At 39.2% G+C, this 23,710-nt stretch overlaps 1 protein-coding gene across 1 annotated transcript in view; it reads left to right on the top strand.

Annotated features, from left to right (window-relative positions):
* LOC117445970 (inactive N-acetylated-alpha-linked acidic dipeptidase-like protein 2) overlaps nt 1-23,710 on the top strand; it is a 656,924-nt gene that overhangs the window by 185,886 nt on the left and 447,328 nt on the right. The window contains exon 4 of the mRNA XM_034081942.1: nt 6,135-6,402. Coding sequence (XP_033937833.1) covers nt 6,135-6,402 — 268 coding nt within the window. The remainder of the gene's footprint in view (nt 1-6,134; nt 6,403-23,710) is intronic.

The following is a 23,710-nucleotide window of genomic DNA, read 5'->3' as shown; positions in this document are numbered from 1 at the left end:
TGTGTGTGTGTGTGTGTGTGTGTGTGTGTGTGTGTGTGTGCGCGTGTGTCTGCGTGCGTGCGTGCGTGTGTGGGGGGGGGCAGATGTGTATGTGTGGCCTCAAATATTTCAAAATGAAAAACTAAAAATACTACTCGGGGGATATAAAGAGAGCTGCATTGTTGCAGGACAGTTTGTCTCTGCCTGCCACAGTTTGAGAGAATCAAACTGAGCTGACACACCAAATTCTAAGCAGTTTGTATATAACTGTTTATGTGTTTATTTGTGTGTATTCGTGTATAGATGTTGCAACTTAGAGCTCTGGCAATATATGTCACTATGGTCATGCTAATAAAGCTATTGCATTTAATTGAGTGTGTGTGTGTGTGTGTGTGTGTGTGTGTGTGTGTGTGTGTGTGTGTGTGTGTGTGTGTGTGTGTGTGTGTGTGTGTGTGTGTGTGTGTGTGTGTGTGTGTGTGTGTGTGTGTGTGTGTGTGTGTGTGTTTGAGAGAGAGAAAGTGTGTGTGTGTGTGTGTGTGTGTGTGTGTGTGTGTGTGTGTGTGTGTGTGTGTGTGTGTGTGTTTGAGAGTGTGTGTGTCTGTCTGTGTGTGTGTCTGTGTTTGAAAGAGTGTGTCTGTGTGTGTGTGTGTGTGTGTGTGTGTGTGTGTGTGTGTGTGTGTGTGTGTGTGTGTGTGTGTGTGTGTGTGTGTGTGTGTGTGTGATGTCTTCACAGCTGGACTGTTGAAGTCTGCTGCATGTCAGTTGGAGTGATGACATCATCGTGTTCCATGACACAGGTGTTTCTATTTGAGCTAAAGAGCTCTGTAGAGATCACAGGTTTCCATTGTTCTGAATGAGAGATGAACCTCTTACATGTGAACGTTTTGTGGAAGAACCGTAACAGATATCTGTGAAATTTCAAAACGTGAAGCATGTCAAGGAAGTTCAGTATCTGAAGTGTAATTTTTGTGTAGTTTTGGGTTAATAATGTGGCCTTTTTGGCAGTTTAACTAAAGGTGTGCGGCTGCTACCGTGAGGAAATATCTGCCTGAAATTACAATGGGCTTCAATGGAGGAATGTTGAACGTTTTTGTCACTTAATGCCCTCAAGAGGCATTTTGTTTAATATGTTTTCTTACTGTTTTCTTATTTTCCAAGCTAGGAGAGGTTTTCCTACGTTTTCCATGAAAAAATATGTCTGAGGAGTGTAGGGTTTGGGAATTATGGCAAGTTTAAAACATTTTTGGGGGAGAATTTCAGGCACCGCTGCACTCTGTTTTGAGATCAAAGCACTCTAGAGTTAATGAGCTGCTCCATCCACTCCAATGTTAAGATCTGGAAAAAGCCTCTCTGCTAAGCTCCAAACTAATTCCAATATCTGAAAAGGTTGAAAAGATATCAAAATTATTTTATACAAGTTTTATAGCTGAAGGTATTGTGATCATTTGAAAGTTGGAATGAAGTGTCTGGCTGAAATTATGTGGAAGGAGATGCATTTGGCGCAAAGTGTAGGAAAAGTGGATTTGAAGGCATCTCCCATTGACTTCAATGTTACAAAAATAGTTTAAAAAGCTGAATATTTCAAAAAGTATGAAATATTTTTGAAAAAGTTGAATGTTTCTTATCAATTGCTGAAAAGGCTGAATAGTTTAATATTTGAATGGTTTCTGTAGCTGAAAGTAAGCTGAAGTTATGGAGAGCTAAAGTATTGGCTGATTTGAAGGCTCTTCCCATTGACTTCAATGTTAAAAAAAGAGTTTAAAAAGCTGAATATTTCAAAAAGTATAAAATATTTTGAAAAAGTTGAAGATTTCCCATCGATTCCTGAACAGGCTGAATAGTTTAATATTTGAATGGTTTCTGTAGCTGAAAATAAGCTGAAGTTATGGAGAGCCAAAGTATTGGCTGAAATAAGAGGAAGAATAAAGTTTTGAAGTACTATAGTGGAATGCTGTATACAGCATTCGCACTAATAACTCAGCTTTTCCCACTGTTCCCATTGAGATCAGTTTGTAGAAGTATTGCCATTGTTGCCAAACATTTTACATGCTATATGCATTTCTCTTCATTTAAGTATTTTAGGCAATCTTTTATTAATATTTTCCACTCTAAAAGAACATTTTCAAGAATGCCATCTAAGGAACTTTCCTTAGAAGCCTTCAAAAGTCAACAAAAAAGTTGAATTTATGAATGTACAATGTACAATATACTGGATGGTCGCAGACAGTTGCAATATTTCTAATGTTTTATATAAAATATAATTGATTGTGTGGCCAAAAGATAATACCACATGAATAATTGTCATTTTATTATTGTTCTAATGTTTTATAGCAAGTTTGGCGTTGACATAAGAATTGTGTGTAGTGGCATAACAAAGGTCTTTATTTTTCTCACACTGCCTGTGATGCAGCACCTCTTTTCACCCTCTGTCTGAAACCAGAGCCCAATCTGATCTGATTGGTTAGCTGGCCAGCTCTGTTGTGATTGGTTAACAACTTAGAGATGTCCTACCCCTTACCCCTTTTATGATGTACAATGTGTTGAAGGGCTATAGCCAAGACAAGTGCAGGTGTTACATAGTTATGTTACTGTTGAAAAAGCCCCAAAGTGACACGTTATTGTTCCTTATTTTTGTTATTATATAGAGTTAATATCTGTTTGTGATGGTTATCATAGTGGGGAGGGGCTAACCTACGTTTCATTGGTGACGTCAGAAGGTAATGGACTTCAGTCGAAGCTGGGGTGCAGATAGTGCGTTAAGTGTCATGTGCCCAAATGAAAAGTGAGTATTTGTCCACAGTATTGCTTGTGATGTTGTTTTGCTTTGTATTATTCCAGTTATGATAACATCTGTGCCAATGTGGTTTGTAATGTCATCACGCCCGCCTCAAAGCTTGGGAATAGATACGCTACGTCGAGTGCCAAAAAGTTATTGTTAATATTGTAATCTAAGCCGTAGTTTATGCTGTTGAAAGTAGATGTTCAGCTGAATGCGAGGTGTTTAGTGTATTACTTTTATTGCAAGCATCTTTATTCCTGTCTACCGCTACCTGTCATGCAAATTGCTTTGCTAACTCAATGACAGGAAGTGGCACGTCTCTAGCTTTTCACAATAAAAGCACCAGCTGCCGCTTTGTCAGTGAACAGGAAGTTGAATGTCAGCATTAGAGCTTACCTAACTTTGCATGTCTGTAAATACCTTATAAGGAGTGTTTGACATTCTGTATTAATGTAAAGAGAGTGAAATATAGCTGTAGTTGTTTTATATCTATTCCTCTGTTTACTATAATTGGAGTTTAAGAGGCATTGGTTGTACTTTTTACAGTATTACGGCTTCTACAGGTGACATTTTGTTATGGATTTTTTGTCAAAGCACTTCACATATTCATTGCTATCGGGATGTTAAGAGCATTCCATGGAATATAACAAAAAGTGTATCTCGAGCCGGTTTCTGAAACGTACCTACCCCACCTTTAAGGTATGATAATATTATATATATTATTATGTATGCCTATTTTATCATTTATCGATCTGTATTTTGTTATGTCTCTTATAGGAAAACCACACACTGACCCATACAAATGTACATGTATAAGATCTGTATGACTGCAAAGAGAAGTCAGTAAAGGAAGTCAGTCATCATCTCAGCTCTTAATTTCTCTGCTCTGGACATCTGGAGTGGAGTGCACCAGCTGGGCGTAACTCTGTTGTAAAATCACAACAGACTAGTATCCATAGTAACGTAAAACAGGCAAGCAGGAAAATAGCGATGGCAGTGCGTCTTGTTTACATGTTTAAGAACGAAAGAGCATTAAGAAGATAAAGAGTCGTCCGTGATCGAACAAACCCACTGGACATCTATTTAGTGAGCTGATAGAGTTTTCAATTCGGCAGACAAGCCCTTTTTGATTTAATCAAGGAGATCTCCCCTCAGCAACAGAACGGATCAGACAGAAACGCTGCGCTCTGCCCAACCTTGCAGGTGCTGATTGCGCTCAGATTCTACGCGAACGGGGCCTTTCTGTGGGAGACATGATTAATGTTCATCGCACAACTGCATGTCAGGCTATTAGACAAGTTTCCTTGGCTCTCCAGCGTCGCCTTAGGAATTATATTCACCTTCCAACACAAGAAGAAGCAGCAAAATCCTCCTGGCATCCGTGAAGATATCGGTAGACGACTTACCCGCAATCACATAATAAACAACATATAGCCCTGTATATTTGTAATATGAATGCTGTTTTTTGCAATTGCATTTCAATAAGGTCCCATCGTGACCACATATTTTCATTAGGCCGTTTTATAGCCTATTTTATTCAAAAAACATTAAATAACAACATTTGGAGAACTATTAACATGAAATTGAGATAAAGAACAAGTACAACAAATATGATTAGAGAATGGTGAATGACACTGCAATGGAGGTGATCTCTGGGCCAATAAATCTCGGCCTCCGTTACGGATTGTATAGCTTCATTGTTGTTGATTGTGTTCACCTGGTGCCCTGTGTTGTCTCCTCCCCCCTCACCTGTGTCTTGTTGGCTTGATTAGTCTGTGTGTATTTAGGCTCTGTTTTTTTCTGTTAGTGTGGGTGTGAGATCCTTGTTGCTGGTGACAGTGTTCACGTGGACAGTCATATTGAGGCTGCGTCATGTACCACAATGAGAAATAAATGCCCACACCGGGTTGTATTTGGGACATTCTGCCTCTGCCTCCTTGCTTGGTCGGGCCGCTCAACGGTCAGCTTCAGACACATTGTCTTCTTCAGTGATTCTTTGCTGATTCTTAGGAATGATAATTTCGAGTCTTAATTTCTCCAACTCAATTTTGTCATGTTCCGCTCTCAGTTTTGCGGTCTCCACCTCTACACAAACTATCTCTTTTTCCACCAGTTCACGCTGTAGCTCTGTAAAATCCCTCTTTTTTTTTTCGGGGTGTGGGCGTCATTTTTCTCTTCTTTTGGTATCCATCACTTCGTTATCCAAGTCTTAGCTTGCTCTGAATGGAGGAGTTTGAGTGTTAAATTATGTAGACGTGTGTTGCTTGGCAACAATTACTGTTTTGCGTGTATTCACGTGGACGCGCATCTTAAGACCAGGCGCAGCTACGACTGAGACTAGACAGGCTTGGTGCACTCGCTGTAAATTAAAATCACTAAGTCGGACGTAGCTAAGCCCGACGTTAGAGTTAAGACCTACTTTCTTACGCCCAGCCACTTAAGGCCACTCCTGGCCTTAAGTGGTGTTCTGGCCGACAAACTGGGGTGAACTTCGTCATAAATACAGAGCTAGTGCCAAGACAGAGTTATCCCTATCTCTCCACTACAGTCACGAGAAATAAACAAAATAATCCAATGGAGCTTTTTCAGGCGGGGGGAGGGAACTTTGGGATTTTTAGCCTTTGCAGACCATTTACATCACACATGTCAAACTCAAGGCCCGCTAATTACTATTAGATCTGGCCCGCCGGTATATTGCACGCACAACTTCTCTCAATCCTGAGGGTTTCCTCAGCTCAGAGCCTGACCCCAAACATTGATGAACTTGCACCCAAGATGAGATGCCAAGTATCTGGCTTGAACTAGCATCACAGAGCAGCAAACTGAGTTTCAATGGATGTTTCCTTTTGCACTTTTTTTCTTGAGACAACAAGGCATGTTTGTTTTTTCTTTGAGGGAAATTGTTTTTTTGAAGCTGTTGTTGGCCTGTGGAAAAATGTAATCATTACAAATGACTCTGGAAAAGCTGCAGATAGAGCCATAAGCAATGAATGCAACTGATTATTTAATGTTTAATGTTGTTTTTATAGGCAATAATTTAAGCTAGAAGTTCATTTCAATACGTTTTGCAATAAACATTGAACTAGTCCGGCCCTCGACTAGTAATCATTTTTTTTATTTTGGCCCACTGTGTATTTGAGTTTGACACCCCTTATTTACATGCACAAAAACCTATGTAACACAATACAGGAAACGGAAAACCCAAAAACTATCAAAGGGCCGCCTTAAAAAAAATCCTGAGTTTCTGAAAGTATCTCGGTACTTTGTATCAAGAAACAAGTCAAATCAAATATGTAAGGTCCCACTCAAATCTGTAGGGAATTTATAATTGATCCAACACTGTTATAAAAGCCATTGTTCTGTCTGCTGCTTGCAGGTCCTTCTCCAGCCTATCAGATGACAGCGAGGAAGCCGTAGCCAGGTACCTCTCCAGGCAGTGGGTGGGACTCGGTTTGACTGAGGTCCATCTGTCCAATCACACTGTTCTGCTCAGCTTGCCTGGTTCCACACCTAACACCATCACTGACAGGTCGAGTCACCAGTGTTTCCTGCCCAACGGGATCCCATGTGACCAGCGTGGACCGAATGATCTGCCCAAGCAGCAGTTCTCCTACGCAGCCTACTCTGCTGTTGGAAGTCTGCAGGTACTGTACCATCGTCCTGTCTTGACATTTCCTTAACCCTCCTGGCTGTTGTACTCTTTTCATGCTCTTCCTCCTCCTCATCACTCTATATTGTCAGATTGTGTAAGTGTCTTTTCCACCGGCCACAGAAGGGTCATCAGTAAAGGTCATCGTTGGGTCTTTTAAATGTTAGAGCTTGACCTACAACGGTTCAGGTTCAGAGGTGTCTCAGCAATGTTATTTCCAGCAAGTCAGGCAACAGTATAGATGTAATTACCCATGCCAAGGTTATGTTTTCAGCACTGTGTTTATCTGTTAGCAGGAAAACAGAAGGATAAATACTAGACAAGGACAACCCATACAATAACGAGAGTGGCTTGAAATCACGAGGCAGGTGCAAAATATATCTTTTGCTTTTGTTTCTATTGCTAGAGAAGGCTTCTGTGCGGCATTCATGTGTTATTGGAATAATCAGAAAATGCACTCACCTACTGGGACATTTCACGTGAAGCTCCCTCCAAGTGGAAAAACTAGCTATCGATGTGTTGTTTACAAGCTCTGAGCAAGAAAAATAAAACATCACTTCTTGTTGGTAGCCTTCTTGGTATGAATTTAAGCTTCTCTGGAATGAAGCTTTCCGAGACGCACATCATTGAATCATCAGCCTTTGTGGAGGGCTAAGCTCTCTGATAGCCAGTTGTCACGATCTGTCTGTGTTTTGTCTTGCCTTTTTCTGTCTTTGGTTTCATGTAATATTTTGAAAAGTGTTCACCCCCTGTCTTGCCTGTTGCTTTCTGTCTGTGTTCCCTCCTACCTGATTACTCGATTGTGTTCACCTGGTGCCCCTGTGTTTTCTCCTCCCTTCTCACCTGTGTCTTGTTTGTGTGATTAGTTTTGTGGGTATTTAAGTTCTGGTTTTTCTGTCTGTCTTTGTTGGTTCATTGTTTGTCTTTGACTGTGTCACGGGGTCGTGTTCTGTTTCTGACGCTTTCCTTGGAATAAAGGTATTTTTTCATTGAAATCTGCGTTTGGGTCCTGCTTGCTTCACTCAACCCTAACACCAGTCTTGTTTATATTTGTGTTTTCTGGTAGAATGTCAACTTGAGATGTGGCATAAAGAACATTTTAACTGTTTTTATAATAAATTGTAAAGAGCCGGTGGTTCAAGGTTCTCAAGGCATTTTTTGTTGCAGTTTAGGACCTTATCTGAAGTATCTGTAACCACAACTACTATATATCTATACACTTTACTTCATCTGATGCAAACAATCTGCTGCAAACCTTAAACTCTGCACTCTCAGTCCTCAGTAGTTTACCTATCGTAACAATCAATACTTAAGTATATTTTTAGCTGAATAATTCATATTAGTGTTACAACAAACTATTAAGAAAGTCAGCCCCAAAGCTTCTGACTCACTGTTAACCTACAACTTATCCATATAGCAATTACATTAGTGAGTGCAATGCAATTGTAAGGGGGAAGGGACGTTGGTTTTTTTAATGGTTATTTTAGACCTGCGCATGATATGCTGCTGGCTCCAATGTTTTTCTGTTAACAATAAAGAAACAAGAGTAATCTGCCCTACTCACACCACAATCCTGTTCCCCAAATTTGGGCAGTGTTTAAATACTTGCACTTCCAGGCAGGGATCTGAACTCCTGTTATAGTAGTATTCGTTTATTTGTCCCAGTAGGGAAAATGGGTTGCAGCACATCACAAAGGCATTTAAAAAGATAAAACATACGTCAAGGTACAAGCTGTGATTTAAAAACTTGACGCAACCTCCATCGTCATTTGTTTGTAGAGTATGGTTTTTAATCTCAGATTTGGCACTCGGCAGTCCCCATCTTGTTTTTTTTTTTGTACCAGAAGTGATTTAGAGAAAGGAGCAAGTTAATATTATTCCAAAAATATTGTAAGGGCACCAAAATGAACTAAAAATAGTAAATTGAGGTCGTCATGTGAGTTACCTCTATCACAGGTTAGCACCCTCCTATAGCATACACTGCTTCATCATCTACCTGACTCTGAATATGATTAAAAAATGTATCCAACTGTACAGTAAGTGAGAAGTAGGGTCATTTTCTCATAGACTACTACAGACCTATTTTTAATAACCATTGGAGTCCTTATTCTTAGAAAGAATGCAGTTTAAAGGCACTTTCACATTGATTCTAGTTTTTAGACTTCTATGGTAATGATCCAATTCCCAAAAGTAGAAATGGAGCATTAGGATAGAATATAAATATGACACCTTCTGTTAGGGATGCTCTGGGGGCCGATCGCAGATCGCTGGAATCAGTATCGGCCGATACTGATCGCCGATCCGAGTGGGTGGGGGCTATGGGGATCTTAAATGCAAAGTGATGTTTAAAACTCAGTTAATGGGGCTCATTCACTGGTGCTTCCCCAAACAACAACCAACATAATTATTACATTCAAATGAAGTACATTATACAAGTTTACATTAAAGGGGACCTATCCTGCAAAATGCACTTGTGTATGTCTTTTATACATGAATGTGTCCCCGGTGTTCCAGGGAACTCACCAAGTGTCAGAAAACACAACCCTCTCTATTGTCCTCCATACCCAAATCTCTAAAAAAAGGGCTGCAACGGATCTGATACAGATTTGAACACTGTCCTGACGTCAGGGCGGTGGTGCTACGGCTATTGGTCAATTATCCACCTATCAGGGGAATGAGAGGTTGGGCCACGGCCAGCCATTGCTGCTTGAAAGCACTGGAGACGCTGTAGTACTGTACACATGCCAGGCCTGTAAGTGGCTCTGTAGTCTGCCACAAAAGCAGCGAAGAAGACTTCCCTTGCATGGTTGCCCTTCTGTTTATTCTCCGCTGTGGCTCTTTTTCTCCCTCCCAGAGGCAAGCGTTTGCGCCTCCTGCTTTAAAACAAATGAATAATGACTCTATATAATCATATGTAAGGGATAATGTGCAGCGACGCGGTCATTATGGGGAAAAGAACACCGACAGGCTGATCAGGAGCCTGACGCAAAGCGGAGGGATCTAGATCGGCATGAAGGTGTTTTACCAACCTGATCTCACCAGAATGCGTGACTCCACCACGACTCCTTAACACCACAATGCGTGGTGGAGTCACGAACTTTGTTACATTTACGTGTCGGCACCACGCAAACAACCCCAATGTAAAGTGAATGAGGCTCCTTTGTCGTGGTGCACACACGCATTGCTACAACGTCCCGCAGTGAGCTTTTATTCTATAAAACGTTTTTTTTAAATCTACTTTATAGCTTGTAGTAACTCACGGGAGGCTTCTTTTATTGTATTTGTATTCATAATAATTTTAATTTTTCGTCAGAATGTAAAAATTACATTAGTTACGAATTTGTGTTCTCAAAAAACAGTGCATTGTGTGTAATGCAACTGTGATTTTTATTAAATTAGTTAGCTTTTAAGGAAGGCCAGAGCTTCAGCTGTGTCAAATAGATTGTTCCCTTTAGTTAACGTTATTTAAAAGATAATGATCATGTCCCCTGTATTGTATTACGAGCGTCCATTCCCATTGGATAACGGAGAATTGTACACCCGGAAGTAAGTATTCTCCTTACTGTCGATTGATTTTACAGTGATATCTGCACTACTCATCGACTAAAAAACACCAGATTATCCTTGTTAATTACACACCATTGATTGGTTTGAATTGTGTGCAATGCTTTTGTATTTTCCCCCTTCGATTCAGAGAAACAAATGTTTTTTCTGAGTTTTAGGATGGCCGAAGACACTACACTACCCAGAATCCTCAGCTATCGTTTGGGACTACACCATGTGCTTAGCTTGACAGGCTCCTCCAACAGTGCTACGCAATAAAACAGATAGGCCTACACAGAAAAAATTGTGAAATAGTGCAATAAGAGTCTACAAGTGATTGGAATATGATATATTAGATAAATAATTTCTAAGTAGCAGCCAGATGAATGTTATGGATGTTGTTTCTAAGTTCAGATGTTTAATAATCGTATAGCCTGTGGGATGAAGCTGTCTCTGTGTCTGGTGGTTTTAGTCCGGATGCTGCGGTACCGCCTGCCAGACGGCAGCAGACAGAACAGTTTGTGGCTGGGGTGATGGGGTCTTTTATAATCCTGAGGGCTTTCTTTAAGGTTAACCTGGTATTTTTACTCCACTACATTTATTTTAGTTACTTTACAGATTTGGATTAATGATGTGAAATATAAACAACCCTTAAATTAGACTTTAGTTACACCTGAGTGAAATTCAGTGAAGGTGATTGTCAAGTGCCAACAATCAGGCGAGATATTTGATAGTTGGTGCTTGAGAAGACTACATTTTTAACTGCAGATCCGTTTAAAGCATATTCATCACTCGTTATTCTATAATAGTTAATTAAATACTGTATATAATGGCTATTTTGCACATCCATTTCAATATTTTCTAAGGTTTATTGACATATCATATGCACAACAGTGTAGTTATGCAATGAATGAAAAACTTGGGTCACAGGTTCCTCAACAGTGCATTACAAGACATCTATCAATATGTGTGTACCTCCACCATTACACTGTCGTATTCTGCACATTTATTATACTATCTACATACATAAGATAATTAATGTGTATAATATCAGTTAAAATAAGTGCTTCAACATAAACCATGCAATTTAAACTTTGTCAGGCTTAATATTTATCTGTAGATACCCCCAAAGCTTTTTTCCTATTGAAAAGAAGACCTTAACCTAAAGTATTCTTTAATGTTTAAATAAAGCCTAATTAGTTAGCACATCCTCCTATCAGGCACTAAACTGTTTTATTCTAGATATCATTTGAGTATCTTCTTGATATTTTCTATTCTATATTTATATCATTGACCTTCTACTTTCCCACTATTTTGTATGTACTCTTAATATTTAAATGTTTTCATAAAATATAACACATTCAAAAGTGCTTTACAAAAATGAAAGGCATTTTAAACAGTCGTTAAAAAGCAACACAATCTTCCTGCATTGCAATTACTCTAAACGTGCAATAACGTGCTTTAACCAGTAGGTGGTTTGGGTTAAAAAGCTGTAAAGTTTACAGTGTTAACAAAATAAAATATACTGCTGTTTCTGGTTTAGTTTACGACCAATATTATTTTGTTATTGTTTTGATATTTGTAACACAAAAGTGATGGAAAAAATCCATAGCAACACAGAAAAGATGGTCTTAACATGACCCAGTGGTCTAGTAGTTAATAAAAAACAATATCAAAACAAAATATGACTACTAACTTTATTGTGAAATTAAAACACAACGGTAAAAGAATAGTTTCCGGTCTATTCTGAGCCCGATCTCTGTAGATAAATAAAGAACTACGACAGATGTGTAATATTTAATGCAGCCAAACCATTTATTACAATGCATTCACGTGATGACTTTCAAAGAGTAAAGCAAGCACTGCTGAATAAAGTATGATTTTCTCTTTTACGAAACCTTTTTTTTCATATGGAATGCAGTTGGAGGTCAACCAATCAAAGCGCTTGAGGACTGATCACAGGGTTTGTCAAGCTAAGCACATGGTGTAGTCCCAAATGATAGCTGAGGATTCTGTGTAGTGTAGTGTCTTCTGCCATGTCATGTAGTCATGTGTCATGTCTTGTTTCTCCAAATTGAAGGGGGAAAATACAAAAGCATTGTTCACAATTCAAACCAATCAATGTTGTGTAATTAACAAGGATAATCTGGTGTTTTTTAGTCGATGAGTAGTGCAGATATCACTGTAAAATCAATCAACAGTAAGGAGAATACTTACTTTCCGGGTGTAAAATTCTCCGTTATCCAATGGGAATGGACGCTCGTAATACAATACAGGGGACATGATCATTATCTTTTAAATAACGTTAACTAAAGGGAACAATCTATTTGACACAGCTGAAGCTCTGGCCTTCCTTAAAAACTAACTAATTTAATAAAAATCACAGTTGCATTACACACAATGCACTGTTTTTTGAGAACACAAATTCGTAACTAATGTAATTTTTACATTCTGACGAAAAATTAAAATTATTATGAATACAAATACAATAAAAGAAGCCTCCCGTGAGTTACTACAAGCTATAAAGTAGATTTAAAAAAACGTTTTATAGAATAAAAGCTCACTGCGGGACATTGTAGAAATGCGTGTGTGCACCACGACAAAGGAGCCTCATTCACTTTACATTGGGATTGTTTGCGTGGTGCCGACACGTAAATGTAACAAAGTTTGTGACTCCACCACGCATTGTGGTGTTAAGAAGTCGTGGTGGAGTCACGCATTCTGGTGAGATCAGGTTGTGTTTTACATGATCCCGCTTATTACATGGCCACATTCTCAACAAAGTAACGACATGACTCCCAATATTAATTTAAATGCTTTTATGGATTTAGGAAATGATTTTATTGATTTAAAAAATAGTTGTATTGATTTAAATTGACATGCATCCGCTAAGAAAAATAGTCCGTTGTTACTGTCGGAACTATCGTAGCAACGGCAAGAACTGCTTCGATAGTGTTTTTGAGGAGCTTTTTGATTACAGATTTGAAAACATCGTTGTTTACTTTAAAAGTAGCACAATTCATTATGTCAAACCTTGGAAAGTATCTAGACATCCCTGCCCTAATGCCAAAGTAACTGCCAACTCCCTGCAAAAACAGGGCTGGAAAGAGCAAATAGAGCGAAATGAGGCATGTCTAAAAATAATTTTGAAAAAATATATATATTTATATACTTTATATAGGTATGGCCCTACAATATATGTTGCAAATATAGCATGATAGGTCCACTTTAACTTTGGATAATAACACAGGAGAAATTAGCGGAAGCGTTCTCTTTTCCTCTCTCTCTCCTGACAGCCCGTCTGTATCTCATGCAGCTCGCTGATCCAGTAATGAGTGACCCGACAGTGAAGAATAAATATCTTTATAACTAGTTTAGCTAAGTGTGTTAGGTCTAATTCTTAATGTGTGTTTCGCTCCGCTCACCGGTCCGTCACAGCGGGTGGAGCTGCAGGGTTTCTGCTTCACACACGTTGCATACCGCTATTTTACTGTCTTTTTTCGGACACCTTAAAATACTGCCAGACTGGTGAAGCCATTTTGGCGAGCTTGTTTTGCCACACACAGAGAAAAGTGTCATGTATTTTACGTCATGTGATTGGCTCTCGCGATCGGCATTTATAGAAAGCACAGATCGATCGGCAGAGAGTGAATATCGGCCGATATTGATCGGCGGACGATCGATCGGAGCATCCCTACCTTCTGTCATCAGACCCCTATTTCTGCCATGTGACATAAACGTATCAAACTGAACAGTTTAACTATTAAAGTTATCATAATGAGAATGACAGGGTTTGACATTATATTTTGTTATATTTTGACTGTTCCCCCAGCTAGCTGAATCTGAGCTGAAAATGGGGCAACAATCGCTAGTCACCAACTGCACTGAAATCATTTTTATTTACTGTGATAAAACAGTTTAAATTTAATTGGAATCCTGAGATCTAGAAAGAAGGAAAAAGTGAGTTTGAATGCATGTTAGTAAATGAAACCATGTTCTCTTAAATGGGTCACACAGATATATTTTCTTATAAATAGAGCAAAAGGGGACATTTTCTTGGTAGACTGCCTCAAGCCATCTCTCAGAGACAAGAGGCAGTTCACACACATTATACATTCAATTTATTCAAGAATAGACGCACAACACCAGCAAACTCGACGTGGAAAGTGTAAAGAACGGTCTGCGTCATGCTAGATGCACTGTTAATCTCTTCACTCTTTCAGGAGCGTGAAGGTTACTGGGAGTTATTATGCATGTAGTCCGCCCACACCAGCCAGCAGACACACAAGCTAAGAAACAGTCACACTATTTTTAGAGGGTTGTACTTCTCTGTATCCCGGGAACAGAGAAAGGTGTTGAAGGAGACACTTGTTATTCCCCGAGCCCCTGCAGGCCTGAGGGCAGATGAAAAGTTGGAGTGAGTCTTTGAATACCAAGTTTTCCTCCTATTTTCTCTCTCCTTCCTCTTTCCTCACTTTGCTCAATCCATCCAGCTGTCCGCTCGTCGGAGTCTACCTAAAGGAGGGTCACAGTCATCCATCACCGGATTATTTCCTTGCTCTCTGTTCCTGGACGCTGCCTTGTATTAAGCGGCAGTTTGCTGGATCTAAACGTGGCTTTCAGACAATTAAATATGGCGTTTGTGATGGATGGATGGCGGGCCACAGCGAGTATACCGGGTTAATAAGTCCTGCTGTTAGTAGCACTGTTTTGCTGGTGCTGCGGAACTGTGATCTGACACACACAAACACACTTATACACACACTTGCGGAAAGACGGTAAAAAAAGTGACATATCAACGTGGTTCGAAAGAAGGATAATTGGATCCTTGCTTGTTGTATGTAACATTGCAATATGCTGCTTGAGTTGCATATAACACACATTTTGCTTTCATAATAGAAAGTAGTTATACAGACTGCTAACACTCCTGTCCAGGGGCGCAGGAAGGGGGGTGCTGTGGGCGCTGCAGCACCCCCTAGCGGCAGGGAGGCGGTGCGGAGCTCCCCTGTCTGCACATTTATTTTATTTTTATTTTATATATATTTATTTCATTGTGCCTGATATATTTTATATTATGTTATTATTCAAATGATAATTTAAAACGATATAATAAATAATTTTGCTTCAGGGAAGAAAAATAAAAAAGATGTGGAATAAAGTTTTTTTGTTAGTTTTTAGTCGGCTAACTTTAACGTGACGCACAACAACACAAGTAACTGACATGGCGCAAAAACGCTAAATCTGCAAAATCATGTGCATAATCTGTATACTGGTCAATATCATGTTTGTGGTATTTTAATTATTATTGTATGGTTATAGCTGCTGCAGCCCTGCATAATCTGTGTAATGTGTAGCCAGTACATTCCACATAGTTGGTAAAATAATATTTTACATCTTTGTAGTGTGTGTGCAAGTGCTTTTGTGCGTGCTCTGAGTGGCAAAGTCACGCCCATCTACTTCCGGTCCATGGGACCTTATTTCAGAAAAATTATGTATTGAAGTCAATGGAGAGAGAAAACATATCTTTCTATCCCGTTTTAATTGTGCCATGAATTACACATATGATGTTTGTCAATCTTAAAAAATCATTTCCATGTCAAAATAGTCACAGTTTGTCTTAAAACTGTTGAAATATAAGACTATGAAAAATACGCAACTAGAAAGACTACAAATCCCAGAGTCATGTAAGTGATGTCACAATTGTTTGCCTCCGTTAAATATAAGAGATAGTTAAGATAACTTTAACAAGATGCCTGTGTATTAGTACCAGGTTATTATCATACCAACAATGGGTCTTGCTCGTTCTTTCACTTCCCGTCTGATGAAAGGACCAGGATTGGCTGGATCAAGCACATTAGTTAGCATTGCAGCCTTGACATTTGTATTAGCCTTAACATGAAGTAACCCAACATGTTAAACAGTAAGAGTAGTAGTCATATTTCGTGAACCCTTTGAAGAGTACTGTCACACCGGTGTGATCATTCTATAATACACCATTTAAGCCCGGGGGAGAAATGCTAACGCTAACGCTACATTAGCATCGGCAATCTTTTCTACTTCATGCTATCTGCACAAATGGTTGACATTAAACATTAAAAAGATCAGGCAGTTCAGAGACAATCAAGCAAGGCAGGCAGCTTTGCATGACATTCATTGTGGTGATAGTGAGTGTAGTCAATCCCTTTTTTGACAAGACAGTAGTGACGGCCATCTTGGTGACGTGTGTTGTTGCGCAAGAGATGTAGTTCATTGAGAGTTTCACACAAAAAAATGTGTTACTTCACAGTTTTACGACACATTTTTTTTGTTTTGACTTGCAACATTCTCTTTTAAATTGACAAACATCATATGTGTAATTCGTGGCACAATTCAAACGGGATCGAAAGATAATCTTTCTCTCTCCATTGACTTCAATACATATTTCTTTCTGAAATAAGGTCCCATGGAGTCCATTGTTATGCTGTGTGTGTGTGTGGTTTTTCCACCCCCCCATTGGTGCGTAAATAGCACATCGGGCAGTGTCACTACCCGATCCGTCCCCCTGCCCGATCTGCAGTGCGCATGTGCGAGATGGTCTGCCATATTGGACAACTCCGTACGGCAACCCAAGTAGGACACTTGACACAGTGGCTTTTGGCAAAGCACAAAAAGAAAACTCGAGAGAGGTGAGTTATTGTTATTAAAACGTGACTTCACTATTATTTAACAACTCTTTTTATTGGGTTGTTTTATTTGGGGTTAAGTACATTGTCAGAATAAGTGAGAAATGGATTTAACTTCTGTTAGACAGCTATATGCCATACATTCACAGCAAATATTTATTCAGTATGATAGCAGTCTAACAGAAGTTAAAGGGTTAGGGTTAGGTTGTCAAATATGGCGGACCATCTCGCACATGTGCATTGCAGATCGGGTAGTGACAGACAGCACCCCCACTCAAAATACCTTCCCGCGCCTCTGCTCCTGTCCACAATACCAAATCATAATGCAGCAATAATCATAATACAATAATTGGCCATGATTGGAGGTGGGATGTGAGGCCGAAAGAGGGGGGGTTTCCTGAGGTAGTGTGGAGATTAATTATAATTAGTATCATATGTATTGCCAAGTACAAGGAAATGCAAATAATTTGCTCTGGTTAACAGTGTCTGGTGTTAATTACATTAACACTAAAAGGGAAGAAAAATCTAAAGGAAAAACAAAAAATGTAGATTATACCAAAAAGAGAAATGTTGACACGAACATTTTAATATACAAATAAAGTACAGTAAAAATATGACCAAATGCTATGAAAAGTTATTTTTGAATTATTACGATTTAAAGTAGAAAGCTGTGCTGATTTTAAAAAAAGAAAAAAAGCTTTTCATAGAGAGATGCAGTTTTTGTATACAAATCATTGTGGAGTTACTTTTAAACAGAGCCTATCGGGTTACACTACAATACATTCATTTATTAGTTTTCAATTACATGGATCTTGGAAAAAAGGCAATGACACAATGTATTGTATTTATCTGGTTAAATAAAGGTTAAATAAAATTAAAAAGTATGCAGTAATCCATAAAAACATGCATTAGGTGAACTATATATGTGTCTTCTTATGAACTCTAACACGCTGACTTATTTAGTTCAGATAGTACAACCTTTCTGTGATCTGTAAAACTGCCCTTTGGTAGTCATGACAAATAATGAACTAAACTATCTTATAATGTATGCTGTCAACCTGGTATACCAGATATTTGGTTAATATGTTTCTATTTTCTTGACACAAATTCTTAAATTAAATAACAAATTAAATTTGCTTCAAATCCAGCTTGATGCCAATGACCAAGTTGAAGGTAAGGTAAAGGCACAGGCTTTATTACGTGACTCAACCCTCGCTGCATCAAAAAGCTCACTGATGCTTGATAAATGCTCCCTTTTAAGCCCTCCAAGGATAGGCTGTGGGGAAAAAGCCTCTGACAAATTCAACACAGCAACGGAAAGTACTTCTTCCCTTATCCTCTTCCCACTCTTTTTCACCTTTTTATTTCTTCCTTTCTGCTGTCTTTTGGATACAATCCCATTTGTATCCTGAACAGTTTTTATTTGGAATACTCAAGTAATATGTATTGCCCAGGGTAACTGAAGATCTATACATGCACTGCTGATGGGCTTTGGTTATCCCTGTCAAGGCTTGTCATCAGATCAGTGTACTCTCTGGTTACAGCTGCCCCCTGAACTCTGAACAAAGGGAAAAGCTGAGAATTCAGTTAGAAGGCTACACACATACTGGGAGGACTGTGGTTCTGTGAGAAATAGTACAAAGTGTTTCTAGTTTGTATGTGCTCTCTTCTACATTCAGAACGCCGCTGCTCGAGTCCTCACTAACACTAAGAAAGTGGATCACATCACTCCTGTTCTGAAGTCTTTACACTGGCTTCCTGTGTGTCAAAGAATAGATTTCAAAATATTGCTGCTGGTTTAGCTTTGAATGGTTTAGGCCCAAAATACATTTCTGACCTCCTGCTAAATTATGAACCATCCAGATCTCTCAGGTCTTCAGGGACTGGTCAGCTTTCTGTCCCCAGAGTCAGAACTAAACATGGTAAAGCAGCGTTCAGTTCTTATGCTCCAAATATCTGGAACAAACTAACAGCAACCTGCAGGTCCGCTGCAACTCTTACTACTTTTAAATCCAGGCTGAAGACTTTTCTTTTTGTCGCTGCTTTTAATTGAACTATTCATATCTTAGACTGCACTGTAACTTTTATTGTTTATTTTATTAGCTTTTCTTTTTAATGACTGATTTTAAATGCCATTTTCTTAATGTCTTTCGTTTTTTGTAAAGCACTTTGAAGTGCCCTGTGTTGAAAAGTGCTATATAAATAAACTTGCCTTGCCTTGCCTTGCCTATAACAAGCTTGAGAACTGATAAAAGGATTGAAGGGCTATAAGGAACATGATTTACTTCCAGCGAGGTCCACATCATCCATCAGCCTTTACAAGTCAGAGAAAAAGGTGGTGCAGTCAGGGCTCGAGCTTAAGGACGTCCCGTCGTCGAATAAATTAGGGTCGGGGAGGATAAAAAATAATTTTGGGACGAATTTGGGACGAGTGTTAAAATAAAAATACCCTGCTAACTCTACTACAAACGGCGATGAAAATGAAACCGACCTCACGTTTTGTGAAGCACACAGTTATTAAACCTCCTTGTCAACATAAACACACGTGCACAAAACATTTAGCAACCCGCGAAATACACACTATCACACGCGCGCACACACACACACACTTTGTATTGTATTGTATGAGAGAGGTTCCACGTTGAATTGAGGCGAATATTTGTAATGTTAAGAGGTTGTTGTGTTTAATATTAATGAGAATATGTGTCATTGTTCAAATGATAATAAACAAACATTTGCATAAAGCATATTTGTCAACTCATATGTTGATAAGAGTATTCAAAACTTGAAAAATATCCCTCTAAGGTACATTTAGAACAGATAAAACATTTGAAATTAATCGCGATTAACTATGGACAATCATGCGATTAAATATTTTAATCGACTGAGAACCCTAATAATTAGTCCAGCCTTACTCTGCTTCTGGTTGGCTTACCCTGACAATGTTACCCGTATGTCACTGATTTTCCTGGCCCGCAAATCCGTGGGTCTAGCTATGTACTGAGTGTGTGTATTGCGTGGGTTGAGTGATGTACAATGACAATGGCATCCCGTGGAGGAATTCTGAAATGTTTTACCGTTACATCACAAAAACGCACAGCAGAACCAGACCCTGGAGCGCCGGCCTCTTTATTTACTTACTCCTCTGCATCCCCTATGGGTAATTACGCTGAGATGAGAACTCTCCATTGCATTTAGTCCTTAGTGTAACCAGTATGTCAGGTGTGTGAAAACTGGACCAGTAGTCCAGGTTCTTAAAGGATGGGTAATAAATGAAGTCGAACACCAGAGTGAATGAAGTGAATACTGAGATGTTCTAAAGAAAAAAATATATATATTGGCACAGGAACAACATTCTTCTAAATAAAGCGCTTGACACTTGGGTGCACCCCAAATAAAATAAAAATTAACCCCCAAAAGAAAATAGTTCTTGGTTCAGTTCCTCTCAAAATCCTCTCAAAATCCTACCACTGGTAGCGGAAAGATGTGGTGTTCAGGTTGTCATTGGTAGCTCGCCATCCCCCTCGTCAGGGAGAAAATCCACAATCCAGAATCTTCTTATCCAAGGGCATCATAAAAACCCAGCCGAGGAAAATAAAATAACAATCAAAACTCCCGCTTTCCAAAGCAGCTCCAACCTCCAACAACAGCCCCAGAGATTGGTCCACCGCGGCCCCGGTAAAACTCTCAATTTGCGCTGTTTTGTGCATATAATGATCACAAGTGTCTCCGTTCTTCCAGCGTGACGCTGCTCCCTCACACACACATCTTCAACGTGCCCTCAATAACCTAAGTAAGGAGGCAGGACTTGGCGGATTTGAGTCCAACTGCAATCATGTGCGTTATGAACCAATGAGCTTTGTTCTTAAAAGTTGACCATTAAACTAAAATATACTACAAAATAACTAAATAAATAATAAATTATTATTAACAAACAAAATACAAGAACCTTGTAACCTTGGTTTATCCAGTGGGTTACATTAGCAATATTCTGCGCCTCTCCCCATGTAGGGATGGGTACCGAGCCCCGGTATTAAACGGGCCCCCGGCCGGAATTATTAAAGACAGTGGTACCGTTAAGCTCCGACGTTATCGAACTTTTTATCGGTACTGGAGACATTTAAAAAATATATTTCATATGTATTATTGCTACATAAACATTATATTGCAGTTTTAGCTTCGCCAACTCTGTTTATAATATGCAATAAGACTACAAAATGCGTCTATGATGTATTTTCGATCTTTCCAATCCAGACGAGATCTCTCTCCCGTCTGTGTGCGAGGTGGCGGGGCAGTCTGTAAAGGTCTCCTGACTATGTTACAGACTGTCATCCTGGTTAGTGGTTACTCTGGTTTCTGTCTTCAGGACAGTGTTGGATTTGTTTGTTAATTGGATGGGACTTGATTGGATTCAATATCAGAGTAATGTTCTCGTTTGTTTGAATATATTTGACCTTTGTGATTGACTGATTTACTCAAATAAAAAGGTTGATGAATTATCATCTAATGATTTGTATGATGTTTTATTTATGTTAAAGGTCACTTTGAATGATTTTAACTAATGATAATGTAGAAAAACTTCTATTTTAAATTTGGGACGGTCCACATTAATTTCGGGACGGCTTAGATTGTATTTCAGGAATAAAGTATCTATAGAATATAATTGGGAGGGATCAATACCTCTTTAATGGTCACACATGCAGAGCACACAGCACACACAGTGACATTTGTTCTCTGCATTTAACCCATCCTAGTACCAGGAGTCTGGTACTAGGAGCATTGGGCAGCTATTGTACAGCGCCCGGGGAGCAATGGGAGTGGGGGGGTTGTCTATATATATATATATATCCCATTTTCATTTCAGATATATCTTTAGGAGCGAGGTCAAGCGACACCTTTAAATATGACCATGCCAGTTTTTTCATGGCCAACATTTATCCTAACTTCCTAACAAGCTATTGTGACAGAACTATAAGACGTAAAACTTAACTATACGTAAATTCATATTTGAATCTTTAGATTTTCTACATATTTTGATATTCGACTCTCCTTTTTTATGTAAGGAATCATTAACGTAGGTCTTAGGTTTACATATCTCTCCTTGTATCAGATCATTCTCTCCCAAAATAAAGATCCATAACATGGACGTGCAAAAGTTAAGACTGGCACAGTGTCCCTGGGGTAAATGATATAGAAAGTTAGACAGCGATGATTCATTGTCTTGCTATTGGATTGTTTTGGCTAGGATTGGAGGAATCATGAAAATGACTCATCTTTAGATAAAGACGTTTATTGCTTGCCCTGTAAAGGATAAATATCACCAGGGAATTGATGGGTTTTAGAATGGATGTTGGCATACAATGTGATTGCATGCTTGAATTTGCTTGTTTGTTCATTTTGTTTCGCTTGGCCAAGCCTTTAAGTCTTTTCCAATATTATTACTCAAAAACAAATTTCCATCACAGTGGATACAAACCCATAACAACTTTATATATGAATGGAAGAAACAGCATCCAGGATATGTGGAGTGGGAGGCTGCACACACCCTGCTGTCTGGTCAAGTCTGGACAACCTGACATTGAAGCTGGCTGTCCCTTCATTCAAATCAAGGTTGGAGAATGCTACACCCCAGGTCTGGTGCCTCTGGGCAATGGCTGACATCTCTACCGAGACAGCCCTAGATTTACAGTGTATTTGAGAGGTTAAGAACTTTACTCTTTGATGGAAGATGTAATGTGCAAAGTGCTGCCCTTTATCAGAAACTACTTTTGACCTTCTGCTGTCGGAGGCAGAAGGATGAATGGGCTTGTCCCCTCTGCTACTATCAGACTCAAGACACCTGACAGGAGGGGAAGACGTGACATGAAGATCAGTTTCTAGATTGACAGAAATATCCTGCTGTTGAAGCTGAGAGCAACGGCCGGTCACTCATTCCTCTTCTGGAGGACACGGGTGTGAGTCAGTTGAACTAAAGCTTTCTCTACAGAACATAGTTTAATGGTGTTTTTTTAATGAGTTTGAGTAGGTCTTTCTTGAGCGCAGCACAAATGAGTCTTACTTTATCAACATTGAAGGCTTTTGACATCATATTTTGGTAGATTTTAATGGACAATAGGACTTGGGGATTGGATTGAAAAAGAGCCCAAAAAGGTTAGGGTTAGGGTTAATGTCCCTCTTATACAGCGGTAGAGTATGTCCAATGTAAACCAAATAAATATCAAGCACAAGTACAGGCACGAGCAAAAAATAGGACTCAAGAGCACAACCAGGCAATAAGTTCTTTAGTCAAGCGTTTAATCCAAAAGGTAAAAATAAAACAGACAATGATCAAAAGATGTACTGACTTGAAGTAACGAAAAACAACCAACTAAGTTGGTGGAAAACTACTAGAGAAGCAACAAAAAAAACAACCAACTAGGTTGGTACAAATGCTAAGCAGCTAGAACAATAGCTTACATCAGAAGAGAAACATGGAGCACTTTCCGCTATACAGACTAGACAAACTGGCACTGACCAAGGAAACAGCACAGACTAAATACACAGGTGAGGAGTGATCATTAGGGACAGCTGAGGCTCATTGAGACCAGGCAGGTGATTAACAGGGAGAGAAAATACACAGGTGAGGGAGTGAGGCGATCAGCCAGGGCCAGGATGTGACATAAAGCCTGAATAGATAAGGCAGGAGCCTCGCCTGACTGCAGGTGCTTCATCCATGTTAGGTTTTTCCCAGTGCCTTAATTCTACTGGAAACTTGGTGATGGCAAAGATTCTTACTGAAAGTTCTAGAATATGGGTTTGTAAGAAAAGCTGTATATTGAGGATCCTCAAGGGGTAGCAGGGACCAATGTGTCCCTATTTAACAGTTTGTCTAATATCTTGCTTTAAATTATCTTGTTTGTCATTTTACCTATAAATGTAAAGCAAGAAAAAAAACACCAGTTTGTGACCAAATGTATTGTTATGTTACGGGATAGAGGTTGGTTTGGATTGAAATAGCTACAAGTGGCATTACTTAAATTAGAAGTCACATTACAAATAACGATCAGTGAGTTCATCTTCACACAGTACACAACACTGTTCTGCTGGTGTAAGTCATGG

Source organism: Pseudochaenichthys georgianus, chromosome 4 (genome assembly GCF_902827115.2).
Source record: "Pseudochaenichthys georgianus chromosome 4, fPseGeo1.2, whole genome shotgun sequence".
NCBI classification, from domain to species: domain Eukaryota; kingdom Metazoa; phylum Chordata; class Actinopteri; order Perciformes; family Channichthyidae; genus Pseudochaenichthys; species Pseudochaenichthys georgianus.
The sequence above is the reverse complement of the archived record's forward strand: the minus strand, read 5'-3'. Positions and strand labels throughout refer to the sequence as shown.